The sequence below is a fragment of the Rhinolophus sinicus genome, linkage group LG18 (assembly GCF_036562045.2).
Source record: "Rhinolophus sinicus isolate RSC01 linkage group LG18, ASM3656204v1, whole genome shotgun sequence".
In the NCBI taxonomy this organism is placed as follows: Eukaryota; Metazoa; Chordata; class Mammalia; order Chiroptera; family Rhinolophidae; genus Rhinolophus; species Rhinolophus sinicus.
This window is the reverse complement of record NC_133767.1, coordinates 13559388-13574452: the sequence shown is the minus strand read 5'-3', so window position 1 is coordinate 13574452 and position 15065 is coordinate 13559388. Positions and strand designations below refer to the sequence as shown.

The window sequence follows — 15065 nt, the reverse complement described above, 5'->3', positions numbered from 1 at the left end:
AGTAAATCCAGATGGTGAAAGTTATATAAGGCTTGGTCTCCTAAGATCTGTGCCTTGCCATAAATTAAGTGGAAACAGAAACATACTCCCATTTCTTGGTTTAAGTAGATCTAGACTTTTCTAATTCCTCATCAGTAATTCATTTTCCTTCTGACTTTCCCTCACTGCAAGTACCTTTTCCAGGGAATATGGGTGGATGACAGTGGTGCAAAGCGCCTTCTCGGTCACAGGAGCCTTTCAAGCACATTCCTCATATTTTCGTGGAGTGTGTTTCTCCCTCCCTCCCTCTGTCTTTCCCTCCCTCCCTCTCTCCCTCCCTCCCTCCTCCTCCTCCCAGCCTCCCTCCCTCCCTCTCATTTAGTACCCTCCTTCCCGTGCTGTTTTTTTATTGTTCTTTCTCCTTTTTTTTCAATCTCTCTTTATTTTTCTCTCTTTACTCCTTCCCGTGCCCAGCTGCTGCATCTGCTCTTTTGAGATACTGGTGACGGGTCCCTACTGGCTCCTGTCCTGGGAAGGCAGCAGAAGTTACCCAGGGAGCATCAGAGGCTTCTTCCCAGCCTAGAGCAGGACCACGCCCCTTCTGCTTCTGGAATCAGGGCCACCAGTTAGATTTGTCTCGTTAAAAAGTTCTGCTTTTCAAGCATGAATTCATTTTTGTTAAGCCTCAAATCTTTTTAGTAGAAAGGTCTCTGTGTTTCACTTTAGTCGAAAGGATTATAATTTGTTTTTAGGTTATCTTTTTATATTAAAAGAACAGTTTTCCCTTTAAGATTAATAAGAGAAAAAAGTAATTCAGCAAACCAGTTGAAACAGGTTTTTATGTTGCAGTTTTTATTTTAAATTTTATATTGTTAAAAACTTAGCTTGTATTTGTAGCAACCTATATTTCCCTTTTTAGGAGACTGATTAAATTTTGTAACATCCAAAAGCAGAGTATGATGCCCAAATAAGATAATGCATATGTTTAATTTATTGAGTTTGAGAGATGTGTATAATATATGGTAATTCTTTAAATCTTTATTGAAATCTATGGCATATTGAGTGAGAAAAATGACTGCGGAGCTTCATGTAAGCTAACATACTTACTGTTTGTTAAAAATGCATTCTTATATGTATCTATGCCTAGGAAAGTCTGAAAGATGTAGTCAAATATTAAATACCTGGTGATGGGATATGAGCTAGTTTAAAAAAAACTAGCATTTATTTTAAATCCCATATACCTGGTGATGGGATTGTAATTTCTACTTTATTCTTCATACTTTCAGGATTATTTCAAGTTTTTACAAAATCACATCTTTTTAATTTAAAAAAAAAAAAGCATGTTCATTTTGGGGAAGGGAAAAGAAAGGGGGAAATTTAGATTTAATCAGAAGAGTGAAGCACCTTCTCCAGTTCAAGGCTTTCCAAAGACGACCATGGTGGAATCTGAAACTCTGAATACCAATTTCAAACTCTGTATATTGATTAATCTTTCCCTTTTTATTTCATTTGGTCATTCTAGGCCAGCCTTCATGGATGAATATGAGAAGATTGAGGAAGAATTGCAAAAGCAGTACGACATTTATCTAGAAAAATTTAGAAATCTGGCTTATCTGGAACAACAACTCGAGGATCATCATAGGATGGAACAAGAGAGGTTTGAGGTAAGTGCTTGTCCTGTGCTTCTGTACAGACCATCCCTCCTGATGTGTTGTTTTGTACTTGTTGACATGTCAGTTTGTAAATATCATTGTGAAGAAAATATCACTGAATGTTAATTCACTAACGTTTGATAATTCATTTATCATCAGAGTTTGAGCAGTTAGGACTACAGACAGGGCTGACATGTGACCTGTACAGTTGCACAAGACTTTGAGTTTAGAAGAGCCTGTGATTGCTTTCAGGTTCTGCTGACGCCGTCTTCAAATTCTTAATAATTCTTAAGTGCACTTCATTTTATACTGAGTCCCACAAATTATGTAACTGGTCTTGAGTACAGATTTAAAAACATGCTTGGGCAGTTCACTTAATTGAATCACCCAAACTAGCTTATCAGAGACTGTTTTATAAAGCAGTTTATTGGTTATTCTGAGAAATACATATGACCCAGAACCTGACAAGCTGTCTTACAGGTTCCCTTCTGTATTCATGGTGCAATTTGTCTACAATTTCTGTTTCTCACACTCTCTCTGATAGCTTTTGGTATAAAGGTTATGCGAAGCCTTCTTACAAACGTGGGCGTTTGAATTAGGTGAAGCTGTTTTGCTGTCCAGGAGGAGGGCTGGCTGGGGGTAACCGTCGTGTTCATATGGACCGTTTACCTTGGCGAGGAGCCCGTTGCTGTATGGCAGAGGCAGGAATGGGGTACAGAGCAGGCACGTTTGAAAGGCAGTGGAAAGAGCCTGGAGTTAGGACATTTTAAACACTGGGTGCCTGGGAAAGAACAATAAAGGGCCAGTGAAAAATAAACTGACCATTTTGTACTATCATCTGGGGCCACCCCTGGGTCCAGACAACATACTGAAGAACATGCCTCAGGCTGCATGTTTTTCCTTCAACAAGTATTTACCCTCTTTTTCTCCAGTGGTCACACCTACTCGCTCTGCTTCTAATACCTGGTCCCTCAAAATGTCTCACGTATGAAACATAGTGCTTTCTTTTTAATGTTTAGAATAATACCAAAAATGAAAAGACTAATTTCCTCTCCAATTTTCTGTTTTGACAATAATCAGGGCCACATTTTGTAACCTAACTGAATCCTCTAGGAATTAAAACTAGCATTTATTTCTTTTCCCATCCTGACCAGTCGCACCATTTAGCATCTTTCAGGGCTGGAATTGTGCAGGGCAGAAAAACAGAAAAATTCATGCATTATTTTAAAAGCAAGAGGCCTGTACGGCCCATAGTTGTTGCATCTGTTCCTGTGTCAGCATCTCATGCAGGCGCACAGGATAGGCATTTTGTTGTGTCACTCAGGCCAGTTGTGTCCTCTCTGGGAACCTCCCTTTCCATAGGGCTACTGGGGTGATTACAGACAGAAAAGGTGTTAAGTTTTCCCAACTTAGTAGTTGCTCAGGCAGTGTTAGTTCTCTTTCCTGTCTTTTTGTTTGGATCTCTTCTGGCTCTGTATCACAAACTTAGCGGTACTTACTCAAATGGTCAAGAATACTAAAACAGTCTAAAAAAAGGGTCATGTCTTCTGAATCTTATTTTTTCTGTTCTATAGGAAGCTGAAAATACTCTCCGGCTGATGCAGAACAAGCTGAAGGAAGAAGAAAAGCGACTGCTCAAGAGTGGAAGTAAGTCTACACTGTTTAGATAGACATGTTTATTCTGGAGTAGCATTTTTAGCCTTAAAAATTGATACGTATATTTTATTTATTTTCAAAAGGCAATTTTCTCACAGCATTTATATCAGATACCATCTTAATTCACTCAAGAGCTCAAGAGACTGGTTTAAATTACATAACATTTAAAGCACATTTGGTTTTCATGCCAATTAAAACAGTGTTTTCCCGTGTTTAAATGACAGTAGTTTGAATTAAATGTAACATATAATTATAAAAGAAATTGGTCTTGGAAGCCCATAGAGTTCCTTATTTTAGGGAGGACTGATGGAAAACAAACATCATGATGCAGTAGAAGTGAATAGGTCATTTGCTTAAAGGTAGTGCGCCCCCACACACGCACACATCCTTTTTTTTTTTTTAAGATTTTATTGGGGAAGGGGTACAGGACTTTATTGGGGAACAGGCCTTTTTTCCAAGTCAAGTTGTTGTCCTTTCAGTCTTAGTTGTGGAGGGTACAGCTCAGCTCCAGGTCCAGTTGCCGTTGCTAGTTGCAGGGGGCACAGCCCATCATCCCTTGCGGGAGTCGAACCGGCAACCTTGTGGTTGAGAGGATGTGCTCCAACCAACTGAGCCAGGAGCTCAGTGGCAGCTCAGCTCAAGGTGCCAAGTTCAATCTTAGCTGCAGGGGGTGCTGCCTATACCATCCCTTGTGGGAGTCGAGGAATTGAACTGGCCACCTTGTGGTTGAGAGCCTGCACTTCAACCAACTGAGCCATCTGGGAGCTCAGCGACAGCTCAGCTCAAGGTGCCAAATTCAATCTTAGTTGCAGGGGGCGGAGCCCACCATCCATTGCATCTTTCAGGGCTGGAATTATGCAGGGCAGAAAAACAGTAAAATTCATGCATTGTTTTAAAAGCAAGTGGCCTGTACGGCCCATAGCTGTTGCATCTGTTCCTGCAGGAATTGAATTGGCAACTGTGTGGTTGAGAGCCCACTGGCCCATGTGGGAATTGAACCGGCAGTCTTTGGAGTTAGGAGCATGGAGCTCTAACTGCCTGAGCCACCGGGCCGACCCCTACACACCCATCTTCACCAAGGCTGTCTCCTAGAGAAACGAGGGCTACCCACGTATAAGACCTAGATCTGGGAAGGAATGTTCTCCATGACTGGTTAGCTCACTTCATCCGTGAACCTCACCAAGGTGTCAAGTCATCCTCAGGAGCTGTAGCAGCACATGATCTTCCTGCTGAGTTCCCAGCTTTGTCTTAGAGAGTTGCATCTCTTCTTGCTTATTGCTCTTTTTTCATGATGATCATATATCTTATTCTCTCATGCTTGAGGGTGTTATACCTGGAATATCAGGTGTGCGCTCACTCTCCTGCTCTGCTCTCTCTCGCTCTTCCCTTTGTACCGCTCTCCTTTTGTACTTGGTCTATGCCTCTCTCTCCTGAATCTTAGGAAATTCTGGAAGGAGAGTAGGGACTGCTGGGAAATCCTCTAGGGGTAAGTTTAGGAAATTCCAAGGACCTCTCTAGCCAAAGCAGCCCCTCACTTTGATGGTTCTAGATCGTCCAGGAGAGCCTGAAGCTGCCCTTAGTGATAAGCCTGTGTGGAGTCTGTCCCCTCCAGGGAGACCTGGCACAGATAAGAGTTCTGGTTCATTGGCTGCATCCTGCTCGGCCCCCAGGCCAGCACCGTAAGACCTTTCTCACTGATCTTGCTTTATTCTTCTGAATTCAGACTTTCATTTTGTGATCCATAGGTTTGGGATCTCTTGAAGTACAAAGATTCTTATGAGCCTGTGTGATTTAGTTTTTTCAGAAGAATTTCCAGTTTAAACCAACTTAATGAAAGATAGCACTTAATTAGCTTTGGTTGGGCAAAGAAGTTAGGAAAATATTTATGATAGCTAATGAAATGGAGCATCTTTTCATGTGCTTATTGCTATTTGTATCTCTTCTTTGGAGAGCTATCTATTCACGTCCTTTGCACATTTTTAAATTTGGTTATTTGTCTTTTGATTATTGAATTGTAAGAGTTCTTTATATATTCTAGTATCCAGAATATATATTTTGTAAGTGATTTGTGATTTGCAAATAATTTCCCTCATTCTCTGGGCTGTTTTCACTTTTTTGATGATGTCCTTTGCTGTACAAAGTTTTACTGAAGTCCAATTTGTCAATGGTTTCTTTCGTTGCTTGCACTTCTAGTGTCATATCTACGTAAGAAATGACTGCCTAATTCAAGGTCACCAAGATTTACTCCTATGTTTTCTTCTAGGAGTTTTATAGTTTTAACTCTTACATGTTGGTCTCTGGTCCATTTAGAGTTAATTTTTGTATATGATGTGAGGTACGGATTCATTCTTTTGCATGTAGCTATCCACTTATCCCGACACTATTAGTTGGAAGGATTATTCTTTCCCTATTGACTTATACCAGCACCGTTGTCCACTGTACTTAGTTTTAACATGTCACTAATAACTCGGTGGTTTCAGTATCAGCATGTGTTAGCTTTAGTTTGCCTGCTCAGTCCTCAACCTGTTGCCTTGTTGTCAGAAGAAATCATATTGAGCCTGAGATATCTGTAGTAATGTTATTTTAAAATTCATGATACCATTTGATTTAATGTTGCATTGGGTATGGATTTAATGTCATAATTTTCCTGGGTGAAGTAAAAAGTGAACTAAGCTGAACATTGATTTCCTTTCCCAGTCAGTCATTTATGTTAAGGTTTAATCCCATTTTCTGTAAGGGCTTTTGTAAAGTGGTAGTTTTCAGATCGATTATATTGAGGCTTGCAGGATGCTGTTACTGACACTTTCTCTGGCGCTCAGGTTTACCCCTCTGTCCTGTGGAGCACAGCTCTTCTCTCCAGGGCTAAAGAAAGCAGGAAACTTTCCCTCAGTGCTCAGCTGGACACAGCTGCCATTTCATCACCCTCTTAGAGCAGGGGCTAAGCAAAGCCTTTCCGTAGACGAACACTGACTATACTTCCAAACTGAATCATGAGTCAGTGATCAGAGCAGCAACTGCAAACTCCTCCAGCCCATCCTTAAAACCCATGTCTCTCCCTGGGCGCAGAGTAATCGGGCTGGGCGATGAAAGCTTTTTCTCCCCACTGTGGAAACTCTCCTTCTATAGGTTTCCATTAGGAAATGTTCAACCTGCACAAAACTCCAGAAAAGTATTTAAGAAATTAATGTAAAAGTCTATGGCATTGAGAATGACCTTTCTCTATATGTCTTTATAATGGAATTTTCTCCAGTAAAGACTATCATGAGCACCAGTTTTCCCTGCCAGTCACTAGGTCGCCATCTCCTCAGGCCAGTCCTAGCCTGGTCTTCTTGCCTCCAGTCTTGTTTTGGTGCAGTCGCTGACCTTTTCAGTGGCATCTGCTTCATCTTTATTATCCTCAGGGAGATTGAGTTCTGGTAGCACAGCCTCCGACTGAGCAGAGAATGTTTTTTTTCTCCCCAACTAACCAAGAACTCAGCGACCTCGAGAACTGACTATTCAGTTGATTAGTTTCACATACTGGAATAGTGTTTCTATCTAATATATCTGACCCACTTTTTTCTTGCTTTGGAAAGTTGTTTTAAAAAAACAAACCAGCCTATTGCCTGCATTAACCCTTCACTAAGTATCTGTCAGCAAATCCTGATAGTCCATGACATTTAATGCATCAAAAACAAGGCTGAGGGCTGGCCCAGTGGCTCAGGTGGTTCGGTTCCCACATGGGCCAGTGGGCTCTCTGCCACAGGGTTGCTGGTTCGACTCCTCGAATCCTGCAAGGGAAGGTGGGCTCCGCCCCCTGCAACTAAGATTGAACACGGCACCTGGAGCTGAGCTGCCTCCCCGATGGCTCAGTTGGTTGGAGCACGTCCTCTCAACCACAAGGTTGCTGGTTCGACTCCCACAAGGGATGGTGGGCTGCGCCCCCTGCAACTAGCAACAGCAACTGGACCTGGAGCTGAGCTGCGCCCTCCACAACTAAGACTGAAAGGACAACTTCACTTGGAAAAAATCCTGGAAGTACACACTGTTTCCCAATAAAGTCCTGTTCCCCTTCTCCAATACAAAAATCTTTAGAAAGAAGAAAAAAGAAAGGCTGAGAAGTGCAGATGACTTGCACAAGAGCCTTACTAGGCAATGCTTGTTTTATCAGTAATGATGGAGCCCCCCCCTTCTTTTGGTCCTCTGTGTTCCCGCCAGGTAGTGATGGCTTGGACATTGACATCCAGGAGGAGGATGAATCTGACAGTGAACTGGAGGAGAGGCAGCTGTCCAAGCCGAGGACTGCCATGGAGGTGCTCATGCAAGGTACCATGTCTTCTTTCGCTTGCCCTCCTCCCTGTGCCCATCACAGAACAGGCTGCCTGTGACAGCCAAGATTGGGTCAGGGCTGCTTGGTATCAAGGCCCGTAAGCACAGGGTGAGTGGCTCTGCCCCAGGGTTTATCTTGCCTTGTTTATCAGGATTGTTGTTTATCAGGATTCGGCTCTTAGACTGCTCAGTGGTCATCTCTGCCACTACTACTCTGACCTGTGGTCCCAAGAAAGGCTGATTCTGATTTGTGGCGTGGTGTTTCTCGCAAAGGCCGCAGGAACACACTGCCTCTCAGTGCAGTTACGTCTGCCCTTTCTGGGTCCAAACTGCTCTCAGTGGAGTTACATTCCTTATGGTCAGAGAATTAATGCACAAAGAAGGGACTTATGCCTGTGTAAAATGTTCTTCTAATTTCTACTTTCTCACTGCAACAGATTCAAGCAATAAAATACATGGAGCAAATGTGGGTGCTCCCCTGGAATCTTCCTCATGTCCCACTCCCTACCCTGGAGGGGTCATGGCTAGTGGCCTAAGGGTGTGTCCTTCCAAATTGCTCTCTCTCTCTCTCTCTCTCTCTCTCTCTCTCTCTCTCTCTCTCTCTCACTGTCTCTCTCTCTCTCTCTCTCTCTCCTCTCTCCTCTCTCCTCTCTCCTCTCTCCTCTCTTCTCTCTTCTCTCTTCTCTCTTCTCTCTTCTCTCTTCTCTCTTCTCTTTTCTGTCACACAAAGATCACCTGAGACATTTTTTAACCTGAGTGGGGCCAGACTATATGTATGGTTCTGCAATCTGCTTTTTAAAAAAAATATATATTGGAACTTTTTCCATGTCAGTAAAATACAGACCTGCTCCATTCTGTTTGACAGCTGCCCAGTATTCCATAGTATGGCTATACCTGTAATTTACTTGGGCATTCCCATGTTGATAGATATTTAAGTTTTTCCTACTCTTTGTCTTATATGTGCATCTTACTACCTATCTCCAAGTGTTTCTGTAGGTTGTATCATTAAAAGTGGAATTCTTTAGGTTATGTAAATTTTAATTGTGATGGCTACTACTAAATTTGCCTTTAGAAACATTTCTTATCTACTACTTGTTAATTTTTGGAGCACAGTTGCATTTTTATATACATAATAAATTAAAGTGGTAAATCATCTTCCTTTCATCATTTTATATTAACTTTTGTTGTTGTTAATTGCTTTCTTTTATTCTAGGCCTAGCTGTCTTTATTACATTGTGCTTTTTTCATAGGATAGTTAGATGCTCTGATTTCCTTTTTCTTCCTTTTATTTTTTTAACAGCTTCATGACATCAATAGTAGTTAGAGGTTATGACTCCCATTCTACACATGGGAGCCAAGGCTCTAAAAAGGTATGTGATTGACTTGGTAGAACCTAGTAAGGCACTGATGCTCCTAAATTCTGCTGCTGACCACTCACTGCTCAAGTGAAACAGTACAAGATTTGCATTTCATCTGACCAAGGGGAAAGTTTGTAAACAGCTCTTGGTGGTTACATCCAGGCCTGTCCGGAGTGAGCTCCTCTCAGAGCTGCCCTCTGAGGCTGGCCCTGGGGTCATGGGTGTTCCTGCTCAGCCTTCGGGGGTGAGTGTAGCACCCTGCCCCCACCCAGTGAAGGACGCCTCCTGTGTTTGTAGAAGTCACATCTAGACATCAACCTCCCAAGGAGTGGAGAATCACCCAGATAATGATGGTGTTTTGAAAGATAACTAATAGTGATACTTCAGCTTTTTTCCTTCTGAAGCTCAGGCATAGATCCAAGCACAGGTGACACTGGTCCATAAACGGAGAAAATACATCTTTTTTCAACAGATAGCACAGCACACCTGTTCTACTGAGTATAAACTAGTAATGAGGTTCAGTGATTTCTCCCTAAAACATGTAAATGATGCATCTTTATTTTTCTGATTTCTGACTTGTTTACATTTCACTGCCCTTTTCCTTTTTTTGTTGTGGAAATGCAGAAAATCTATTAACCATTTGTTGACAATTCTGATTAGTTGGATGCTGCTTGAGTAAATTTTTTATGATTCTTCTTTTTCCCAATTTTCTAAAGGCAAGCAAATCTTCAATGCCATTTCACACCTTATTTTACAAGGGTTTTGCAATTTCTTCATGCTTTTATTCCTCCCAGGAAGACCTCGCAAACGCATCGTGGGCACAATGCAAGGCGCAGACTCCGATGACGATGTGAGTCCTGAGCAGCCCCCTTAAGCAGTTGTGTTCTTTCTGGTCTGGACTTGGCCTCATAGACTTGGTTAGCCAGGAGCTAAGCACGTCTTACAGACTTAGCTTGAAGTGTGGCTTCTCAGCCCTGCCAGGTACTGGATTTGTGGCAGAGTTTGGTCTCCCAAGGAGCTGGACTCTTTTCTTTGCTTGTTGATGGCTCGTTTCTTTTCTTCTCAAATGAACCTGCTTGCCCTACTTTTTTTTTTCCTTCTCATGTTCTTTCCATTCTCGCTTTCCAAAGATGGAAGCAGCACCAGCTCTGTTAGGTAAATGCAAGACTTCCAGCTCCAAGAAGCAGGTTGGTTTTCTTTTTCATTTCATCCGTGTGTGTGTGTGTGTGTGTGTGTGTGTGTGTGTACCCACTCAGGGCTAGCAGAGAGCCTTCCTCAAGAGTGGTGCGCCTGTTTCCTGGGCAAAAAGCCACTCAAAATGGGTCTCATAGTGAATAGTGAAATTACCTAAAGGTCCCTGTGCTAAGGGGGAGGAACGAGCACTGAGTCAAAAGACAAGAATGGTTATGGTTGGGGAGTTATCTGGCCCTTGAACCATAACCAGGAAAGAAAGGGATGCTGCTGAGTGCCCAGGGTCAAGACCAGCCCTCTCTTCACCTCTGTTCTGGGGAGGGGACATGAAAAGGAGGCTTTCCTGAGACCAGCACCTTGGAGAGGCTGGGCAAGAGGCTGTGGGCACCTTGAACATTATTGAGTGGATAACTGACCGGGAAATGGATCAACATGGGAAGACAGGGGGCCCAGCTGGTGGAGCTGCACCATCCGTCCCTCTGGGCCTTCCTTCTTTGTTTTAGTCCCTGGAGGTTCTGAGAGTCCCAAGAGACTGACACAGATCCTAGCCCTTCCCATCAGGTGGAAAGCAGCATGTGTGTGGAGTGTGGCACTAGTGGCTACACAGAGAGCAGAGGCCTCATGTTCTTGTAAAAACGAGCCATTAATTTAGTACCAGCAGTATGTACTGTCACAGAAGTTCACAGGAGGGAGCGGTCACTCAGGTTTGCTGGACAAGATGCACAGGGAAGGTGGAGCCTTGAATACACAGCAAACGGTCTTTAGAGAAGCAGAGAAACCACCTCAAAATGTCTTAATAAGGTAGGGATTGGCTGGTTAAACATCTTCTGTCTACTGATCTTACCATCCAAGACAGAAATAGGGAGACTCTGGTGTGGCAGCTGGTGATGCCCGGAGAGCACTGTCTGGCCTCTTTTCTTATGATTTGCTTGATCATTTTTATAGCTTTCTGCTTTTCAGAACATATGCTTTATTGTGGCTTAAATTTCTTCTGTGCCTGTTGTCGCTTGTTTACTTCAGGGATGCTGTTTCTACGTCCCCCCCACCTATGCATGGGGTTTGTCCTTCATATGTTCACTCAGTCACTTGACAGACACTTGCTGAGGGCCTGTTATGTGCCTGGTGTTGTTATGGGTTGTAGGAAATATAGCAGTGAATAGAAACCAGGCCTCATGAAGCTTCCAGTCCCGCAGTAGTGAAGCAGATCCGTCAGGGCTCATAGTGGTAAGAAGAAAAATAAAGCAGGTTTGGAAACAGAGTGACAGGGATGAGGGATGCCTCCGGATTGGTCAGAGAAGGTCTCTTTGATAAGGTGACATTTGGACAGAGGCCTGAATGCACGGAGGGGCATGGTGCTGGGGAGGGGCACCCTGGTCACAGGGAACATGGTTTCTGCATTTGAAGACCAGAGGTGGCGAGCGTGACTGGGATGGAGTGAACTGGAGGAAGGAGCGTCAGGAGAGGGAGCAGGGGCTGCGCAGGGCTCTGCAGGATGTGACAAGGACGTGGCCTTTTTTCTGAGTACAGTGGGAAAGTGCTGGAGAGTCCTTAGCCCAGCAGTGCCAAGAGCTGACTCACATTTACAAGAACCCACTAAGGAGGCCTTTGTAATAGTCTAGTTCAGAGGTGATGGTGGCGGTGGCTTAGCCTCGGGTGATAGAGCGGAGTTGTGGGGAGGTGGTCAGATTCTGAACATGTTTCTGAGGTAAGAACCATCAGGTTTTGTTAACTAGACATGGGGTGTTAAAGAGAATGAAGGGTGCCTAGACTGTGGCGTTATTGGCCGAAAGCCCAGTTTTCATTTCCTGAGCTGGCGTGGACCTGAGGGAGGGGCTTGGAGAGCAGGTTGAGAATTTGATTTGGGGGATTCTGTGTGTGAGTTGCCTGTTAGATGTCCGTGTGCTGGTGCTGAGGAGCCAGTTGAAATTCAAGTCTGGAGTTCAAAGGTCAGGTCTGAGCTGGAGATTGAGTTGGGGGAGATGTCCATTAGGTGGTCATCAAGTGCAAGGATACATGTGATTGCTTGGAGAGAGAGAGAAGAAAAAGAAGAGAAGGCCCAAGGCTTCGAACTGGCCTGCATGATGGAGGTCAGGGAGATGAAGAGGGTCGGGCAAGTGAGACAAGACACTGGAGTGAGGTGGGGCGAGTACCCAGAGAGAAGGGTGGATGCCAGGGAAGGAGGAGACCATAGGTCAACAGGAGGACGGAGAAATACCCATTGGATTTGAATCCACTGATTGTATCCACTGCTTGACAAGAGCAGTTTAGGGGGATTGGAGTGAGAGCCTGACTATGCTAAAGAGGCCGTGAGAGGGGAACAAGCGGGGATGGTGAGTTCAAAACTCATTCAAGGAGTTTTCTTGTGAGAGGAGTAGAAAATGGCAGAGTAGCTGGAGAGGAAGGTAGGATTAGGTTTTAGGGGTGGTGTTGTTTTCTTTTTAAGAAGAAGGAAATTGCAGCATGTATGTGTGGTGGTGGGAATGATTTAGATAGAGTAACCAACTATCCTGGTTTACCCGGACACCCATTTCCTGTGTGGCTTTCCATCTCCAGTCTGAGAAAAGCCGAAGTAAGCCCCCTGTCCCTCTCTCAAGTCCCCACCGTCCTTGCTGTCCACCAGTGGGTCTCTGGGCCACCAGGAACAAAGCAGCGTCCTGTGAGCCTCGATGCAGGTCCATTGGTGCTCTTGAGACGTCAGTGGGAAAGCAGCCCCTGCAGCGCCAACCTTGGATTGCATGTTGGTGTTTGAAGATTACTGGTAAAGGATACATTGATCTATGTATTGCAGCCAGCAATAGCGGACGTTGGTCCACTCATATGCCCCCACAGCCTGACTGCTGCTCTGCCAAGTTCTTCCTTCATGTGGAGGTCTTGCTAGTTTTTGATCTACTAGTAAAAAAAGTGAAGTAGAGTCTCGCCAACAAGGTGTCCGGAACCAGATGGGACCCTCAGTTGTATTTGCTGTCTTTTTCCTATAGGAAGACTCAGAGGACAGTGAGATTGACGTGGAAGATGATGAGGAAGATAACGATGATTTGGAAGATGAGAGCATTGCTCTCTCACCAGCTAAGCCCAGTCGAAGGGTCCAGAAACCTGAGCCCCTGGATGAGAGTGACAGTGACTTCTGACCTTCTTGCCACGGGACCCAAGCAGATTAAAACCCTCAGATTTGTAGGTAAACAGGAACGTAGAAGGTTAGGAAGGAAACATATTTTGTTCCCTAAGCCAGCTGGACTCATTGTTAATGAAGCAATACCTGTTTTTGCTTTAGCTTCCTATGTGTTTTACTCCATGAAGCTTAACAAGAACCAGAGTGAACCCCAAAGATGATTTTTTTTTTTGCCTTGTTTATCTCCTAATACTTGGAAGATGCATGTGTTCTTAGTCATTCACATCCACAGGACAAAAACTTGAGGGGAAGTAAGTTTCTATGTAAGTCTTGGCTATTGTTGTCACATGTTTCCTCTAAGAATCAGAGGGACAGATCTGGGGCTGGGACTGGGTACAAGGACTCATTTTAGGAATCTAGGTGAATGTCTGACTATTAATCTCTTGTACAATTTATAAGCTTTTAATTCTAGCCTTTTTTCATTTTGTAGTCTTATTTTCTTCTGCATGCTCACAATACCAAGCTTTAAATGTGTTTTACTAAAATTTTCTGAAGGAAAGTTAGTTAAGTTAGATGAAAACCAACATTCCTTGAAAACCAGGCAACAGAGAGATGCTGCAAATTATAAATACCCCATTTTATATCAGAAAGCTGACATGCCTTTTTAGGGAAGCAAATTAAGGAAGAAGTGTTAGTACAGATTCGTGTTTCTTACTTAAAAAATAAATCAGAATTGAATTAGGTAGAGTAGCACTAGAATTTTCTTGTTGTGAAATGAGAAATGACAGATAGGTAGCGTTGTTTTGTTTTTTTAACATGGAAAGCACAAAACAGTTTTCATTTATTTTTCAATTATAAAGTCAGAAGACTTCTGAAGTTACTTACCTCTTAATAAATGTACTTAATACAATATTTTTATATTATTAAATAAGTTTTACTTGAAGCTATTTTGTTTATTTGCACCAATAACATAAATACTCAAGAAAAGTTCACAGGGTAATATGATACATATACATTGTAGGAGATTATGTGACAATTACTTTTATCGTCTTCGCTTTGTTTCCCTTTATTTTCCTAAATTTCATATATGAGATTACCCCTTTTTTTAAACATTCAGCATTCAGTTAATTCACCATTAATCTGAGATGTGCCATCTTTGAAATGATGAGCCAGACGGGAAGTAGGTGTGTTGGAAGCCATGCTAATGACCTCAGATGCCATGGCTTCTAAGGTGCAAAGGAGTCACTGCATCTTCTTGGATGTTATAGCTTTGGTTTACCCGAGTCCGACCTGACTTATATTTTGAAAAGAACTAAAAGTGTACATCTGTTTTCTTTATGTGCTGCTTTCTTCTAATGGGGATTAGCATGGAAGTCTGACCCAAGCTACAGATGACATGCTCACATGGCGGTAGCAGCTGTAATGGTCAATTCCTGGTTTCACCTGCTTCGTGGCCATCCTCCACCCCTTAGTTAACTGACTGTGCAGAGCCTCACTATGGTACGGCGCTTCCTTCCGTCAGCAGCTTCTGTCAACAAAGGGGCTTTACGTACTTGAGCATAGTTAGTAGTGTATTTTTGTCACTGTAATGGCTCCAGGAGTCAAATATGTGCAAGTGCCGTATGACGTGGTGTCATTTGGTTTTCGCCAAACAGCAGAGCAGACGCAGGCCCCAAAGAAAATTGTGTGATTGGGTCAATGAAAAACAAACATTGCTAACAGTTTCTTTTTACTGTGTAATCAAAGACTGTTAAAATGCTTTAAAATAATATGTATTGACAGAAAATATAAAGGAAGTTTTTAAGTTGTCAA

General features: G+C 43.1%; 1 protein-coding gene across 6 annotated transcripts in view; it reads left to right on the top strand.

Moving 5' to 3' along the window:
- Positions 1 to 15065, top strand: part of CLUAP1 (clusterin associated protein 1) — a 33354-nt gene extending 18289 nt beyond the window's left edge. For 4 of the 6 annotated variants that reach the window (XM_074322710.1, XM_074322709.1, XM_074322711.1 and 1 more), the window contains exons 8-13: positions 1502 to 1643; positions 3206 to 3282; positions 7489 to 7592; positions 9748 to 9803; positions 10084 to 10140; positions 13123 to 15065. In XM_074322710.1, coding sequence (XP_074178811.1) covers positions 1502 to 1643; positions 3206 to 3282; positions 7489 to 7592; positions 9748 to 9803; positions 10084 to 10140; positions 13123 to 13272 — 586 coding nt within the window. In that variant the 3' untranslated portion in view covers positions 13273 to 15065. Of the gene's footprint in view, positions 1 to 1501; positions 1644 to 3205; positions 3283 to 7484; positions 7593 to 9747; positions 9804 to 10083; positions 10141 to 13122 lie in introns of all 6 variants that reach the window. The other 2 variants (XM_019714869.2, XM_074322713.1) reach the window with 2 other exon arrangements.